Source organism: Sardina pilchardus, chromosome 17 (genome assembly GCF_963854185.1).
Source record: "Sardina pilchardus chromosome 17, fSarPil1.1, whole genome shotgun sequence".
In the NCBI taxonomy this organism is placed as follows: Eukaryota; Metazoa; Chordata; class Actinopteri; order Clupeiformes; family Clupeidae; genus Sardina; species Sardina pilchardus.
In genome coordinates, this window is record NC_085010.1 from 26,498,561 (window position 1) to 26,517,115 (window position 18,555).

The 18,555-nt window shown below is 49.9% G+C and overlaps 1 protein-coding gene across 1 annotated transcript in view; it reads right to left on the bottom strand.

The window, feature by feature from the left end:
* Positions 1 to 18,555, bottom strand: part of nav3 (neuron navigator 3) — a 149,066-nt gene that overhangs the window by 121,997 nt on the left and 8,514 nt on the right. The window contains exons 2-3 of the mRNA XM_062517956.1: positions 11,089 to 11,206; positions 9,797 to 9,849 (exon numbers count right to left, since the gene is read on the bottom strand). Coding sequence (XP_062373940.1) covers positions 9,797 to 9,849; positions 11,089 to 11,206 — 171 coding nt within the window. The remainder of the gene's footprint in view (positions 1 to 9,796; positions 9,850 to 11,088; positions 11,207 to 18,555) is intronic.

Genomic DNA, 18,555 nt, shown 5'->3' on the forward strand with positions numbered 1-18,555 from the left:
CACACACACACACACAGCCCACGGTAGCACCAATCAGTGCAGTGACAGGCTGCCTGGCTTAATCACCTCAGGCCTGCCCAAGCACTGGCTGGATGCTTGGTTGGCTGCCATGCAGGTGGCCTTTGAAGCGGCTAAGCGTTTGCGGACGCCTCCTCATCATATCCACATAAGGCAGCTGATATGGGGGAGGAGAGTGGGACGACTAAGACCGGCAGTGTGTGTGTGTGTTGTGTGTGTGTGTGTGTGTGTGTGTGTGTGTGTGTGTGTGTGTGTGTGTGTGTGTGTGTGTGTGTGTGTGGGTGTGCGTGTGTGTGTGTGTGTGTGGGTGTGTGTGTCTCCATGTGGGTCAGGGAAAGGGAGACAAACGGTCAAAGTGGTGGAAGAACAGGAGCATTCAGAGATCTTTTCCTTTTGGGAGAATACGGTAAATAATTGAAAAACGATTGGTAAATCACAAGAGACTACAGGTTAACTTGTCCTCTGCAACAATTAATAGCAAGAGGTGAAATTCCCTACCGGAGGTGTCCCTCTGGCACTTAGGATTAACAGAAAAAAGCCGTCGCAATGTTATGTCTCTTTTGGGTGCATAAAATGGGCCAACCTTGTCCTGCAACAAATTGCATATTTGCTGGAGAGAATGAGCAGTGTGGAACCAGGGAGGAGACTGTTCTGGGAGCAGCGGTCCTCTGGCTGGTACAATACTCTCCGTAGCCTGAGCGCAGGATCTGTGCTGTGAGTTAATTACTTTAGTCTATTGTACTGTCAGAGGTTCCTCTGTGCTACGTGCCTTTCCAATTTCCGATCACAAAGAAGGGAGCAAAGGGGGCCTGTCAGCACTGTAAGCCTGCTGGGCTATACAGCACTACGATCTCTCTCTCTCTCCCTCTTTCTCTTTCTCTCTCTTTCTCTCTCTCTCTCTCTCTCTCTCTCTCCTTCTCTCTTTCTCTCGATGCACGATGCAATCTTCCTCTTGCTCCTCTCTCTTCCACTGGACAGATCCCTGGCACCATCATCATCATCATCATCCTCATCATCATCCTCATCTGTTCTGTCTTGTTGTTCGCTGCCATGACTGCTTTCCCCACCTCTCCTCATCCACCGATTCCTTAGTCCTTCAGCACACAGTATAAGATGCCCCCTCTCTCACAGGCACATACACACACACACACACACACACTCACACTTTCTCTCTCTCTCTCTCTCTCTCTCCCTCTCCCTCTCTCTCTCTCTCTCTCTCTCTCTCTCTCTCTCTCTCTCTCTCTCTCTCTCTCTCTCCCTCTCTCTCTCTCCACTCGGCTGAATAAATCGATTGATCCCCGACTCAGCATCCTGGCAGCCAGGTCCGAGGGAGTGGGGTCCATCATTCTCAGCTTACCCGGAGCAGGCGGCCCCGTGACAGGGGGGCATGAATCAGATCCAGCCTCCCACCCAACTCCAACACTCCGGGGAGATGTGTGTGAGTGCGTGTTTGTGTGTGTGTGTGTGTGCATGTATGTATGTATGCATGTATGTGTATGTGTGTGTGTGTGTGTGTGTGTTGTGTGTGTGTGTGTGTGTGTGTGTGTGTGTGTGTGTGTGTGTGTGTGTGTGTGTGTGTGTGTGTGTGTGTGTGTGTGTGTGTGTGTGTCATGTACTGTATGTGTTGGGATGGCGGGGATGGGTTTGACATAGGGTTGATATCATGCCCCCGCCGCCAAGAAACTGACTGATGAAACCTGATGTAACGGCCCCCCATTCATATTTAATGCCTTGTCATGCACTAAACGGGGGAGCTATAAAATTCTGATGTGCCTATTGATTCCAAAGAGTCTAGCCTCCGACATGCCTCCGTGTATCAACGGCAGTAAAAAAAATAAATTAAAAAAAATGCGGATAGTCACCTGTCTACGCGTCAAAAGCCATTGCGCTTCTGTGCTGTGATCAGTTGGTTTTTTGCTTGAAGAAAAGGGAAAGTATGACACACTAAATAAGCACTGTTATTGCCTCGGCGTAATCCCGCAGCTGCCTTCATCCTCCGCTGTGGTTTCTTCTGGGGCTGCTCGCAGACTACTTTTCTTATTTAGATAAAAGCACGGGATAATGCCTCTTGAAGTATGCAACTCGTTCCCCTGCGGCAACGGAGCAACACAGGGATCTGTGATAAGTTGCTAGTTACATACGTATTTCTTGTTTCTTTCCGGCGGTGGCAACGGTGTTGAACAAAACGCATTTTTTCTTTTTTTTTAAATGATTAAATCCACCTAGATGAATGAGTCGAATTAGCATTAACGGCTCCAGTCACCAAACTCACCGACCTTAATGTGCTCCCCAAAAGTCCCGGAGAGAAAAAAACAAAGCTCTCTCTGTTCTTCCAAATCAACAGTCTCCACGCCACGCGAGAGTCGAAATGTTTCTGACAGGCTCATGTCAGAGCACTGCTCATCAATGTCCAACTGTCCGACAGCAGGAGACTAAAGGGTCTCGCCAGGTCAAACGCCTGTCCGAGAATGCTGGTTTACATAACCTGATGGCCAGGGGGGTTAAGGGAGGAATCTCTATCACGCTCTTGTGAAAGAGCACACTCTCTCTCTCTCTCTATCTCTCTCTCTCTCTCTCTCTCTCGAACCGAGGCATCAACATGAAGGGTGTACATCCATTTTGCACAAGAGAGGCAGAATAACAAAAGATGCGCTCTTTGATGGAGGTGAGGAGGAAATACAAAGAAAATGGTTTCCTCACAAAAGAAAAAAAAGACAACTAAAAGTGTGTGTGTGTGTGTGAGAGAGAAAGAGAGAGAGAGAGAGAGACTGAGAGAGTGAGAGAAAAAAGAGAGTGAGAGAAATTGAGAGAGAGAGAGAGAGAGAGAGAGAGAGAGAGAGAGAGAGAGAGAGAGAGAGAGAGAGACAGAGAGAGAGAATTCAGGGGCTAGAGTTGTGATGAAAAAAGAGATCAAAGGTGACTAGTCCCTCACAGCAACATTTTTAACAACTGCACTGCCTTTCTTTTAGGGGGGAAAGAGAGCCCATCAACACACCCTTTTATAGCGAGTGGATTAAAGACATCCACGTGTGGTACAAGCGCCTGGCATACAGGCCCATAGGTGTTTCCCCAAACAGTGGAAAACCAGAGAGAGCCCGAATGGCACACGGACAAAATGGAAAAAAGGACTTGGCGTTCCCAAGCGCAAACATGGGAATGTCATAGGCTTCAGTACGGGCGGGAAGAGGGGGGAAAAGACGTCTCCCTCGACTCGGATAAAAGATGGCTTCGGGGCTTGGAGCACTTCCACGCTTCAGGCAACCCGAAAGAGTTAGGGCCCGGGCCAGTCCAGGCTTTATTTCTTCTGCAATTCCCGTTGGCCGGCCGAGAGACGAGAAGCCGAGGAGAGGACTGCCGTCCACCTGCTGCTGAGCTGACCTGAATCACCGCCCCCCCCCACCCCCCTTCCCTCCCCCCGGCATGGTTTTAGAGGGCCGCACGGAGGTTCGGAGTGGTCGCGCGTCCGGTCGGTCCGTCATCTGGTCCAGTCAGTTAGAGTAAAAAAAAAGTAATATATATATATAAAAATAAAAAACTTTTGTGGCTGAGTGCTTGCCAGGTCGGCAAATCACAGGGACGAGGTTGACAGGCCACAGAGGGATATCAAGCGAGACAAGCTGGCGTGGCATAATGAGCAGATGCTGCCCAGTCTGGACACTGAGGGACACACGGGCACTGCCAGGGATGCTCAACGGGCACAGGACCAGTTCCTATCTGGACGTGTGGACTGAGACAGAGAGAGAGAGAGAGACTTAGAGAGAGAGAGAGAGAGAGAGAGAGAGAGAGAGAGAGAGAGAGAGAGAGAGAGACAGAGAAAGAGAGAGACAGAGAGGGATAAATTGTTGCTTCTAAGAGATGAATTGCCGCTTCTGAGAGATAAATTGTTCTTCTAAGAGCTCATCTGTTGATGAGAGCTTTTGCGATACAGTACATACAGTATGAAGGCGCTAGCTGGGAAAACAGCAGCAGCCTGCTGAGAGTACATACATGACTTACAGCCACGGCATAAGTGGACATAAATCAACTGCAAGAGAAGTTCAGGACCGGTGGGGACGGACGAGAGAGAGAGAGAGACACTCCGCCAGACCAGTGACATGGCACCAGGGGCCCTCCAGAGCAGCGGGCATGCTCCAGTGCGGCGGGAGCGGGCAGCCGTGGCGTGCGGGCAAGGCGGGCGCTCGGGATCTGGTGCGTGGAGCGCGTGGGCATGGGGAGCCCTCCTCCGTCACCCTCGTAGCGCCTGGCAACAGATGGGCCCCAGATGATGCGCCCGCCCGCTTTTACGGGCCCTAACGAACACTTAAACCCATTAGGGCCCTCCCGCACTCTGCGCCGCCCCGCTAGACAGAGTGTGTGTGTGTGTGTGTGTGTGTGTGTGTGTGTGTGTGTGTGGACCAGGGGGCGGGAAGAGGAGGAGGAGGGGAAGCAGATCCAACTTTTCCTGATGGCTATGATCTGAACTCCTTTAACCGCCACAGACCCTATACACCACAACCCCCCCCCCCCCCCTCCCGGCCCCGATAGGTCTGCTTTAGGTTTACTTTTAAGCGGCGGGACTTTGCTGCGAGCTGTCTCGACACTGCTGCTGTCTGCTGTTGGTTACCTCGTAAGAGCGGGGGTGGGGGTGGGGGGGTGAGCGTGGGGATGTCGGGTAAGACGTGCGAGATGCAACGTCGGGGCGCGAGGGCAGAGTGGAGCGCAGCGGAGGCGAGCTCTTTTGAAGTGCTGCTGTGTGGTTTACTAACACCATTTCTGCTTCATTAGACAGATCATAAGCTTAGGATTCATTTATGCTGCTGCTGAGGGAGGGCTTTTATAGGCCCGACTCCCACCCCTATGTGTGTACGTGTAAGAGTGTGTGTGTGTGTGTTTGAGTGTTCGAGTGTGTGTGTGTGTGTGTGTGTGTGTGTGTGTGTGTGTGTGTTTGAGTGTATGTGTATCTGTGTTTGAGTGTCTATGTGTGTGTGTGTGTGTGTGTGTGCGTGTGTGTGTGTGTGCCCTTGATTGCGTGCATGTGTACACTCCTGCTTGTTTGTGTGTCTGCATCTGTGTGTGTGTGTGTGTGTGTGTGTGTGTGTGTGTATGTGTGTGCGCATGTGTGTGTTTCCCCTTTCACACTTGCAAAACACTGTTTTTGTTCTTAGGGGCATAATCACTCTGCATATCCAATTCCTGTGTACAAGCAGCGCAGCGTGGCTGTCAGCACCCATCGCCCTGAACAATGGGAGACGAGCACACACACACGCACACACACACACACACACACACACACAGACACACACACACGCGCACACACACACACACACACACACACACACACACACACACACACACACACACACACACACACACATAGACACAGGAACAGGCAAGCGAAGCTGGATTCCGACCAGAAAGCTGGCTCTCGAACCACGGAGAAACACAACACATGTTTGGAACGCCAGTCCACCATCGAGTGACATCTTCATGTACGCGTGGCAACAACAGAGTGAAGCCCTGCGAATGTGTACGCAGTCCAGCGAACGTCAACACAATCCGCCTCCAAAGCTCCTGCACCATCAGGTCGTCCATGTAAACCAGAGATGACAGATCAATGGCGTCAGCTCAGATGGGTGGCTTACTGAGGCCCTGTTAAGGAGCGTTACGTGTGTGCGTGTGTGTGTGTGTGTGTGTGTGTGTGTGTGTGTGTGTGTGTGTGTGTGTGTGTGTGTGTGTGTGTGTGTGTGTGATGTGTGATGTGTGTGTGAGTCAGGGATGTGGTTTCTCCTCAAGGCTTCTTGCGGCTCCGAGCCGCTCCAAAACACAGACGGTGTAAGTAAAGGGGAAGCCCTCCCGAAAAAGGAAAACCCAAAAGAGAGGGCAAGGGCCCGGGCTCAATCACCGAGGAGGCACGTACGGAATCCCAGAGCCTGACCGCTCGGGATGTGGCCTCTGAGCAGACAGGTCACACCTCAGGGGGGGGAGAGACATTCCTCCTTCAGAGGCTCTCTGGACTGGTGTCTCAATTTGGGATGTGGGTTGAAGACGAGGCGAGGGCAGGGTGAGTGAGTCCCCCTCCGACAGCGGTCCACCCCGGCTCGCTTTGCCCTCGGATGACCATCAAATAAAAGTAGAAAAGCACTCAGAGAGCGCAAACCTCCATCGAGCGAACACATAACTGCCTCCTGGATCCAGACAGTGATATTAGAGATGCACGATATATCGGCGGCCGATATATTATTGGCCGATAAGTGACATTTTAAAAATATTATTATCGGTCCGATAACAGAATTTCGGCCGATAATTTGCGCCGATATTTTTTAAAGCCCTAATTTCCCAACTATATAAGGCCCGTCTGGCTGCATGCTACTTGAGCTTGGTTGGCTACTTCTTCCTGAAAATAATGCCTGCTGTGTGGATGTATTTCACCATTCTAACAAGATCTGCGTTTAATCTATCTATAATGCAGCCCAAAATCCTCTCCTGAACGATCTTCATTTTAACCTACAGTAAGCAGAGAGCGAAACTCAGCCTACTCAGAAGTGAATTGTTTTGCTGGTGTGTTATGTCTGCTGCCGCGCTAGTCGGGGAGACGAACAAAGTTTTTGGTGGAACAAATCCGTAGATAAGTAGGCCTAGTTATAAGTGTTATATTTGCATTTCGTTCGGTTGGGTTTTGTAATATTACCGCTGCAGCACTGCATGTTGTGCGCAACAGAAGGTACTTTCACTGGACAGCACTCCGCTAATTTGGCCGTCTTTTTTTGCGGTTTGGCTGGAGGTGGCACATTGGGAATCAAAGATACAGTCCGAGGAGTTGCAGCTTTATTTAATTAACCGCTGCTTAAACTATACATAAGTTTCCCACGAAAATCTGATTTGGTCGTTAGATTTTTCACAGCTTCTAGCCATATATCTGCATTGAGTGTTTACTCCATATGAGAACGATTCATGCACTGTCCCTTGCCACTCAAGCACTCGCACCTCAATGACGTCATGTTCACTTAAAGGAGCCACGCATAGGCCCAGCCTATTGCTGTTGTTGACTGCTGTACCACTGGCACTGAGGACTATTATGAGTTATGTACATCACTGGTGGTATACAATTACTGCAATTAAATTATGCATTAAATGTTAATTTTTATTTTTGAATTTTGAATTTATTTTTGAATATTTTTTCTCCAACAGTAATATCGGTTATCGTATCGGTATCGGCCACAACAAGCCGATAAATATCGGTTATCGTTATCGGCCCTAAAATTCCATATCGGTGCATCTCTAAGTGATATGGATCACTCCCAATCTCCCTTGGGTCATTTCAGACCTTCCCTGAAAATGTCATCGAAATCCATCCATCACTTGAGCTTAACTGAGTTATCTTGCAAACAAACAAACAAACATTCAGACAGACAGACAAACAAACAAACAAACCCCGATGAAAACAAAACCTCCTTGGCGGAGGTAAAAATGAAGAAGAAGGGGGGGTCGAGTGGGAGAGCAAAACGCGAGCTGGCCTCCAACATTTAGCATTTAGCTTCCCCTCCCTGGCCGTGCCAAGGGCCATTAATTAAGCCTCCAGAGAGGGGACTGGATCAATGAGGCGGCAGGTTTATTATGCATGTAACATTACCAAGCTGCAGCTTCCTGGATCGAAGGGGAAAAAAAAAAAAAAAAAAAACTTAATCTGGCCCACAGCAACGTTCCAACAGTCTCCAGCAGCAGTTACTGTAGAGGTGGCACAGTCCATGAATAAAACCAGAGCTCTCCAACACCGTGGCCTATGACAAACATCATCACTGCACAAAACTTATTTGATATTTGGTTATTTGATCGGCTATTTCCATCCTTTGACTAGAAGCGCTGATACGTTTCCTAAGAAGACTTTAGATGTCTGAAATGAAAGGCAGAAAGTGATGAAATGCCCCATGTGTTCTTAATACGATATGAGACACTGCCATGCTGACACAGTATTGGAGTCACTGATTGAATCCATGTTAAATCACACACACACACACACACACACACAGCTGTGACACAGAAACAAGATACAGTAAACGCTCCTCTTTAACAAGCCACAGTTGAAACACAAAAGCAGGAAGCAGGCTAAGATCACAATGACTTGACTTCCCCATCAGCTGGTGTGGAAACTAATGTTACGCTTACTGTAGTACAGTAGTCAGATTTCAGTGGCACTGGCTAATCTCCATTCCAAACAGATCTTTTTGGTGAGCCGTTCCTTCCTTGAGTCTCTCGTACGCGAAGGGGTGTAAGATTTCGAAAACACTCCTCGTGCAGAATTCACACACTATTACTCGGCATCTCAGACGGAGCGTTAACGTTCTCTTCCTCCTGCTCCCTCGTTCAACTATATGGGCTTCCCTATCTACACACAGGCATACACACACACACACACACACACACACACACACACACTTCCTCAAAGTAAAGTTTTCCTTCCCACACACTGAAGCCTGGCACAGACTCCCAGAGCGAGCAGGTGCAGGATCAATGGGCTTTAAGTGACTAAGACAAAAACAGACTCTCCCCCTGTTCCTTCTCAGCACTGCCACCACCCCACCCCCCCCCCCCCCCCAACACACACACACACACACACACACACAAACACACCACTACCACACAACTCCCTCACAACAACTCCTCTCTCGCCCTCTATACCCAATGTGTGTCTACACACAAAGTTTTGCTGGCATAAACACACTCATCACATGCTTGCAGTGCTGATGGAGCACACCCTAGTGACCCCCCCCCCCACCCCCCCCCCCCCCCCCTCCCCTCCAACCCCCCAAACTCCCCACACCAGCCTCAAGCCCCGAATCCAACTCACAAACAAACCCACACGGATACAAGTCGTACACCCTAATCAACTGAAACACAGACAGCAGGGTTCGGCCAATCTAAGCTTTCAGGTACGAATGAAACACACACACACACACACACACACACACACACACACACACACACACACACACACACACACACACACACACACACACACACACACACACACAGACACACACACACACACACACACACACACACACACACACACACACACACACACAGAAACACGCACACACACACACACACACACACACACACACACGGTAAGGAAAGCAACTGCTTGCTTGCTTGCTTGCTTCTGTTACTTTTGCTTCTGCCGCTGCCGAGAAGCGTTGGCAATCGATTCCATTCTAGCGGAGTAATTATCAAAGCTTGGGAGTGCAGTCAGCGTTCAGCCCGGCGGAGTTCAGTCCAGTTCACTTCTCCCATTACTGCCGTGCTGCTCCCAGGCAGGTCACTTAATCGAGGCGGTGTGCGCTCGCAAGTTCATTAGGTCAAACGAGGACCGTAAAGCAAGAAAAAAAAAACACAAACTGGTGCTGGAGCGAATTTGCGTCGGCGAAGCCAATCGCCAGCGTTCACGTGGCCCGGACAGAAGAGAGCGCCTTGTCGAGAGACGACAGGTGCTGAGAGAGAGAGAGAGAGGCCGCTACCATATTTCCCCGAAAAAAAAGAAAAAAAAAGAAATGACAGCTCTTTTCATTCAAGCCCCAATCGCAGCCACGGTGGACGAAATTTAAGGAAATGTCTGGGAGGGAATCCAATGGCTGAGTACGTTAATTTTGTTTTGGACCAAACAATGGGAAATCCAATCCAACGTACACGAGCATCCAACAGTCAATGCAATTTAACAATGTCATGGAATTCCAGTAATCCCTACCAAAGAAACAATGCGCTTAATGAAGGAAATAAATACAGAAGAAATCTTGAGACTTACCATTTGAGACTGACTTCTAGGACAGCCATTGATATCCTCCACCTTCTCGTTTGCTGCGGAGATGAGAGACAGACGGAACAGACAGAGAGGCGTGAAATAGTCTTCCAAAGATCCCAAACGTGGAGCATGTACACACACACACACACACAACACACACTCACATTTGCAAGCCTCTAGTCCACTGTCCTGGGACAGAGCTGACTTTGTGTGGAAAACGACTCACTGGGTCTGTATGTGTGTAAATGAGTGTGTGTGTGAGTGTGTGCGTATGTGTTTGTGTGTGTGTCTGACAGAAAGACAGGGTGAGAGAGAGAGAGAGAGAGAGAGAGAGAGAGAGAGAGAGAGAGAGAGAGAGAGAGAGAGAGAGAGAGAGAGAGAGAGAGAGAGAGGTCCTGCCTGTGAGCAAGAGAGGAATAATGCCCCGTGCTCAGAGTGCTGTGAGGAGAGAAGGGGGAAAAAAGTTTTGAGAGAGCAGCGCACGCCTGTTTATACATCAGCTGCTGCCAGAGAAAGAGAGAGAGAGAGAGACTGACTCTGACATGGGATCTGCAGGCATTGTCTACTGCAGGGGAGAGGGTTCGATTTCAACACAGGCGAGAGACACAGAGAGAGAGGGAGAGAGAGAGAGAAAGAGAGAGGGAGAAAGAAAGAGAGAGAGGGAGAGAGAAAGATGGAGAGAGACAGAGAGAAGGAGAGAGAGAGTGAATGAAAAAAGGAAAAGAGCACAAGCACCCTTTGGGCTCTCTTAAGAGCACACATGGGACACACATGCTTTAATAGAGCATAAATAGTTTACAATCTCTCTGTAGCAATTTTGCCAAGGCCATGCTTCTCTGCTGCCCAAGCTCAGAGTGGAAATGAATCTAAAATCCCGGGCTTTTGGGATTAAATAGCCTGATTTAGAGCGTTTTACAACATGGTTATGAGAATTGTTTCCTTCTTTTAACACTTTGGATGCACATTAAGTAAGATAATAAATCTACCTGATTGCAAGAGAGCAAAGGAGAGACAGAGAGAAAGGAGAGAGAATGTGTGTGTGTGTGTGTGTGTGTGTGTGTGTGTGTGTGTGTGTGTGTGTGTGTGTGTGTGTGCGTGTGTGTGCGTGTGTGTGTGTGTGTGTGTGTGTCTGTGTGTGTGTTTGAGAGAGATAGAGAGAGTGAGTGTGTGTGTGTGTGTGTGTGTGTGTGTGTGTGTGTGTGTGTGTGTGTGTGTGTGTGTGTGTGTGTGTGTGTGTGTGCGCGCACATGTGTGTGTGTGTGTGTGTGTGTGTGTGTCCTCGTCCGGTCACTCACCAATGATCTGGATGATTTCTGCCAGCAGAACTCCGTCGGCGATGTCCTGGGTCAGGTCCTTGATGAGGCGTGGGCAGCCGGACTTGGCCAGATAGTGGTTTGCCCAGTCAGTGTAGATCTGTCCGGAAGAAGAGAGAGAGAGAAATTTAGAAAGTGGGGTCACTAACAACTGTAGATGAAAACAACAGCACTAGCCCCAACCCTGAGACTAACTAAGTCTCTCTTGTCTCACGAGTGGAGAGACAAACTGGCCGAGAATGGTGCGGCGGGATGAGAACCCGGGCACTTTCACTGTTTGAGCTATGAGTCAAGTTTGCTTACAGTATGTGCCAGGGTCAACGCTAACCTCAACCACACAGGAAGAGCCGGCTTATTTTGAGGCTGACACAGAAAGGAAAGCAGAGCCAGTCAAGGGTCAGCTGGTGGAGCAGAAAACAGTAGCGAGAGCTACCAGGACAAGAACCTCTACACACACACACACACACACACAAACATCTAACTTTAAAAATGAAAGAGCTACAAGACCCCCCCCCCCCCCCCCACAAACACGCTCAGATCAAACACTGAGAAGAGAGTTGTGACTCTGGAGACTAAAAGTGTTAAGAAGCAATCAAATAGCTCATATACGGTGTAGACTCTGCAGTCTCTTACATACATATACTTGGGAGGAATTCCGTCTCATGCTTCAGTGTCTCATCAAACTCGACAAAAACACCTTTCACTGAGTTTTGTGGGATTGCTGCGGAGCAGACGAGACACTGAAGCGCTTCGCTGCGGCTTCCAAAAAACCATGCCGCGCGGGTGTCTGACAAGCTATTTGACTGCCGTAATAAAAATGAATCTGCATGCTACGGCGGTGGCTGCGCTCAGGCAAGAACCAAAGGCAGAGGCAAACGACAAACAAAAGTGTTTGCTATTTTCAGCGCTGGGAATATTACGCCGAAAAATAAGAGGAGGATAGAGGCAAACTGGAGAAAGGATGAAAGAGAGAACAGAAGAGAGAGAGAGAGAGAAAACTGAGGTGGAAAAAGAGAGAGATAGAAAGAAAGAAAGAGAGAGAGAGGGGGGGGCAACCCTGCATCAGCTTTTTTTCCCCCTGTCAGGAGTCTTTAGCCGGTGTGTGGAATCTCCTTTCCGGCTCTCCCCGGCATATTTTGGAACAGGGAGTGCCACAGGGGTCCGTCCTCGTGCCGCTAAAAAAGCTCCAGCGGCTCCGGCCTGAAAAAGTCCTGTCACTCCTGCAAATCACGGGCTTAGCTCGGATTGCTAGGGGACAGCTTTTCCTTCTCGGAGACGCACATGAGGACTTCACCAGAGTGCTGGATGGCCCTTCAGACACAAAAAACCCTCTTCTCCGAATATAAAATATAAAATAAATCTACTGTTTTTCCATTTCTCTTGTCAGTGACCTCCGAGCAACTGGTGTGGTCTGCTAAGAGCACACTTGACTGAGAAAAAATAGCAAAAAAAAAAGGCAGAAAAAACACTTAAGGCTCCACCAAATGGCACACTTACACCAAAGGAATGAATACAGACAGTCTCTGATGCCTGTTCCCCGAAATCCCCCCAATAAATGCAGATTTTAATGAGATCGCCCACCCTTTATTATTCCAGTGCAACATGGAACGGGGCTCCCAATTAAAACACGTTTCTCCCACTCTCTCGGCCGACTGCCGACACACACACACACACACACACACACACACACGCACACACACACACACACACCGCCTTCAAAGCGGCGAGGAGTCGGCGGGTGTTTTATCTGTTGTGGTTTTCCTTCCCATGATGAGGAGGACCCATTAAAACATCCACGTGGTGTGTGTGCAAGTGTTGGTGAGTGTGTGTGTGTGTGTGTGTGTTTGTGTGTGTTTGGGAGCCTTCGTCACACTCCCGCACAGCAGAAACTCGCTTGTGGTGTCCTATCCTGCCAGGGTTCTGGACCTCTGTGTCATGCTCTCATGGTTGCATGGGCTTTTGTCATCGGCCACCCCGAGACCCTTTTTCGCAAACCCACCGCAACGCTCGTCACTGCAAACACATTCCTTGGCGCTCTCTCCACAAACAATAAACTGGCAAACAAACGTCATTCGCGGGATGCCAAGCAGCCCATTCACAGGAAGAGAGAGAGAGAGAGAGAGAGAGAGAGAGAGAGAGAGAGAGAGAGAGAGAGAGAGAGAGAGAGAGAGAGAGAGGTGGTGATGAAAATTACACAAGACAAAAAAACTGGAAGAGTGCGAGCAACAGCAGAGTGTCCTCTGAGGCTCTGGCGATAGCATCAGGCCCGGCCTGCCTCTGGCTGGTTTGGCTAGTCAGAAACAGGGATAGGGTGATAGAAAGAGCCAACTAGAGAGGGAGGGAGAGAGGGAGAGAAACAAGGAGAGAGGGGAGATAAAGAAGGTGGGGAAGGGGAGAGAGAGAGAAAGACAGAAAGAACAGCTGGTGAAGGGTGATGGGATGGGGAGAGACAAAAAGATGGATAGAGAAGGGGAGAGGGAAAAAGAGAGAGAGAGGGAAGCTTTTGAGGCTTAGCACACCTTTATTGAAACAATATCAGGTGTTTAACCACTGCACAATAAAGACATAGTCACAGATACCTACACGTTACAAGTAAAACCCTTCACAAGGCTCGCAGCGCAGATTCACATTCATATATTAAAAACAATCTGCCCATCCTCCCCACCCTCACAGAGAAAGAGAGAGAGAGAAAAAGAGAGAGAGAGAGAGAGAGAGAGAGAGAGAGAGAGAGAGAGAGAGAGAGAGAGAGAGAGTTGAGTTAAAGGAGACACTGCAGAGTTCTGCTTGATCCTCGGCACCTCTGCAGCGCACCCTGATTTCCACACACCCCACACACCCCACACCACCCCACCCCAACCCACACCACCCCTGCCGAGCCCTCTCCCGACTCCCACGTTTTTCAGAAAAAGGGAGCAAGAAGTCAGGAGAATTAAAAGAGTGCCGCAATGGCACATTCGGCTGGGGCTAGTTGGGAGTCCATCTGTCCCACCGCCACTGGGCCAACGAGGCAACACTCAATCAAATTCACCCCGGTTAAGAATGCACTTCACTGGGGGAAAAAAGAGAGAAAGGGAGGGAACAAAAACGACTGGGTACTGGAGGCTGTTGTTATTACTGTAGAGAAGTAGATTAAATCCAGCTCCAGATGCAAGAATTCCGACCGATACTTTTATTTTGATGGAAGAATGCAGTGACATAACTGTGTCAAAATGATACGAGAACAGAGATGGTTCTGTAATGAAAAGACAAAATAAATAGGAGGAACAAGAGAAGAAAAAAGAAGAGAGGGAAAGAAAGAACAACATATGGATTTGTTCTGCAAAAGCTTTGCCCTTCAGCCAAGAAGTGATTGCGATTTCAGGGCCTCGGCAACAAATAATAATACACAATAAAGATCTCATAAAAACAACATTATCCCTCCTGGCAAAAAAAGAGACTATTGGCACTGCATTTTAAATACTCAAATAAAGGATGGGATCTACTGGCCACACAGGTCGACAGACAAGAAACATTTCTCCTTGTACTCAGTACAGTGAGCGACGCTGATGGTAGCATGAAAGTGATTGCTAGGCAGGATTTCATTCAGATATTATATGTTCACACTTCAGAAAAGGGTGAACGGCGATGAGAAGATGCTACACTGACGCCCGCAGTTTGCTTTTACTCTGTCGCGACTCAGTCAAACATGGAAACATAGACTGAGCCCAAGTTGTTGACAGCTCATTTTGGAAGCCGTGCATCTCAAGGGAATGTATATGTGTGTGCGTGCACACACACACACACACACACACACACACACACACACACACGCGCGCGTACGCACGCACACACGCACACACACACATACAGACACACACACACAGACACACACACACACCTATAGACACATACATACACACACACACACACACACACACACACACACACACACACACACACACACTAATATGTGCCTATGATACCATGTCAGCATCAAACAGCGCAGTACTGACAGTCACTTAGTCCCCCCATATGCTGCACATTAAGTGATGTTGTGCCTCGACACTATCAATCTTCAGTCTGTTTAAGATCTGCCGAAAAACAGTGCTGACTTTCAACAATTTGTCATGCGTCATCCTTTCACTTCCTGCAAGTCGTTATTTTCTCCTCTCTCTCTGTCTCTCTCTCTCTCTCTCTCCGTCTCTCTCTCTCCCTCTCCGTCTCTCTCTCTCCCTCAGCCTCTCTCTCTATCTCTCTCTCTCTCTCTAATACAGCTGGCTCTGTGCTCGACTGTAACGAGAGAGAGAGAAGGAGAAAGAGGGAGAATCAGACTGGGAGAGAAGAGGGAGAGGGAGAGGAGAGAGGAGAGGAAGGGAGAAAGAAGGAGGGAGAGAAAGAGAGGGAGAGAGGAGAGAGGAGAGAGAAAGAGAGGGAGACAGGGGAGCGAGAGAGGGAAAGAGAGAGAGAGAGAGGGAGAGAAAGAGCGATCTGGAAAAGACAGACAGAAACACTCAGCCGTGCCACCCTTAGCATTTGTGGTGCATGGGAAAACACAGTAACAGCCCTGCTCCCTTCACAGAACACACGGAGGCACACATGCTCGACTCCCATGCGCTCAAACACACACACACACACACACACACACAGACACACACACACACACGCGCGCACACACACACACAGACATGCACGCAGGCACGCAGACATGCACATCCATATCCACACATACACGCACATACACTTGCTCAAGCTCCATCATCCAAACCCACACACACACACACACAATCTCCAGATCCCTGAGGCAGTGAAATCCAAACTCCCTGCAGCCAAAGCGAACAAGCTGTCTGCGTACCTGCTAGGTGTTGCCAAAGCAAAGTCCCTCTGCCCTGCAAAAAAAAACCCTCCTGCTGACAAACCACTAAGTTGCTCGTCTCTCTCTCTTCTCTCCCTTTCTCTCCCCTTTTCCGCTGGACACCGGTGTGTGTGTGAGTGTGTGCGCGTGCCTGCGAGTATGTGTGTGTGTGTGTGTGTGTGTGTGTGTGCGTGTGTGCCTGCGTGCGTGTGTGTGCCTTTGCACGGAGCTGCTGGGGGAATGTTCACTGTCCGAACACAATGCAGTCTCAAGGCTGCTGCGCAGGTACTGCCGGCAGCACGCAGTAGCACCTCTCCACCAGCAGAGGGCCTCTGCTGCTGCTGGAGCAGAAATCCTGAGAGCGACAAAAGGCTTGGGAAAAAAAAGGAGGAGGAAAAAAAAAAAAAAGCGGCCAGTTTTTACAGCAGTGCAAGAGGACCAGCACTGAGAGGTGTGCGTAACGCCTGAGTGCAGATGGCTGCGTGTTGTTGAGACAAGATGATCGCGGGGGGAATTTTGCACTAATGTGTGCCGGGGGTGGGGGGGGGGGGGGGGGGGGGGGCTAGACCAGACCCACCAGTTATGATTTTGGCAGGTACTGCCTCTATTTAAAACCTCCTACTGTCACTAATGTTGGAGACAAACAGTGATGTTTGCAGCGTCCCACACAGGAATGAATTAATTCAGAATAGTCCAAACAGAACCAAGGAGAGGAGAGGAGAGGAGAGGGGAGGCAAACTCACAAACTTCAGGCCCCCTCGAAGCACAACAAACACTGAACCCAGAGGCAGCCACAACACATTAATGCGCGATCTGCGGAGGGGCCGATCGCATAGCAATTAGATCACGGCAAAAAATATACGTGGCAAACTTAAACAGTTGGAGGATGCGTATCCAATTTAAATAAACAGCGCTCAGGGAGAAACCAAGACGGAGGTGGGTAGGTGGAGGGGGGGGGGGACCACACAGACGCAGTGTTTGTAGTGAGCAGCTACAGTAATACAGGCAGGCAGCCCCCGAGACGCCCGGGGTCCTCGAATGACACCGACATGAGGGGGCGGCGAGGAGGCAAGGAGGTTCTCTCTTCCCCCCCCTGGAGGTGGCCCGTCTCCTCCAGAGTCTGTGCACTCGTGAGCGTAAAGTCTGGGAGGGAGGGGGGGAGGGGGGGGCGTTCTTCTGGAGGCCGCCTGTCTGTTTTCAGAGTCTGCTGCTAGGCCGCGGTGGATGGATTAGCGCTGGTTTGCTTTGCCTTGTTGTTGTTTTTCATTGATTTCATGCTACTTTTCCATTCATACCGGGACTCCTCTCCCAACCACATGAGACAGGGGAGACGGGAGAGGGGAGAGGGATGACATGTGGCAATGATTCTGACGTTTGGCACTCAGTTTTGAGGTTTCTATGTACGTGTGTGTGTGAGTGTGCATGCATGTGTGTGTGTGTGTGTCTGTGTGTGTGCATATGGGTATGTTTATGTGTGTGTGTGTGTGTGTGTGTGTGTGCATCCAGTGTGTGTGTGTGTGTGTGTGTGTGTGTGTGTGTGTGTGTGTGCGAGCGTGTGTGTGGGCACCCATCTCCGTGCTCAGCGCCGGGGTGAGTCGCTGGCCGCTGCCTGCTGCCTTCGCTCTCACAGCAGGACGCCGTGGAATGCTCCGACAGGAAGCGGGACGTGCACAAGCTGTCGGCGCGCGTTTCCTGCTCCGTCCGCGGCTCTTTGGCCGCCCCGTCCACCTCTCCTGCCCGGGACCCTGACCTCTCCTCGCTCTCTGCCTGTCCCGCTTCCCACGTTCCCTCTCTCTCTCCTCTCACATCTCGACAGCTGACCGCCTCTGGCAGAGAACACCTCGCTGTCTTCCTCTCTCTTTCTCATTCTCTCATTCTCTCTATATCGCTCTCTCTACCTCTCTTCCTCTCACTCCTTCCTTCTATCTCTCTCTCTCATTCTCTCTATATCGCTCTCTCAATCTCTCTTCCTCTTGCTCCTTCTTTCTATCACTCTCTCTTATTCTCTCTCTCTCTCTCTTCCTCTCAGTCCTTCTCTCTCTCTCTCTCTCTCTCTCTCTCTCTCTCTCTCTCTCTATCACTCCTTCCCTCTATCATTAAACACAGACACAGCAGCCCTAACTGGAGCCATCACAAACAGGCGCACAGACGAGCAGATTAAATATTGCCCCTCCACAGGCCATGGTGAACGAGTGTGGGCTCCTATCGATACCCTCGATTAAGAAAGCCGAGAACACAAACGAGGTGCTAATGGAACGTAATGCCCCGGCCGGTATGCATGGGGTGAGCCCGGCGTGACGCGAGCGAGGCGGCACATTAACGCACAATCACCTCAACCCCCCCTCTCCGCCCCCAAAAAAGTTTAATCAGCGCCACTGTAGCGTCCAGAGCCGTGTAATTGTGTTTGTTTCTGAAGGTTGATTAACGGGCTGGGTTATCATCGTGGGGCGGCCGCCGCGCTGCGCCGAGAACACTTGCTTCGGGCTCCACGTGAGACGAGCCAGCGGAGGCCCCGGCTGATGTCGATTTAATGGCGGCTAAAGGGGGGACGGTAAACACCTCGCCACTTCATCATCAACTCAACCGTCGCGGTGGCTCAGACGAGCGCATATTTTTTG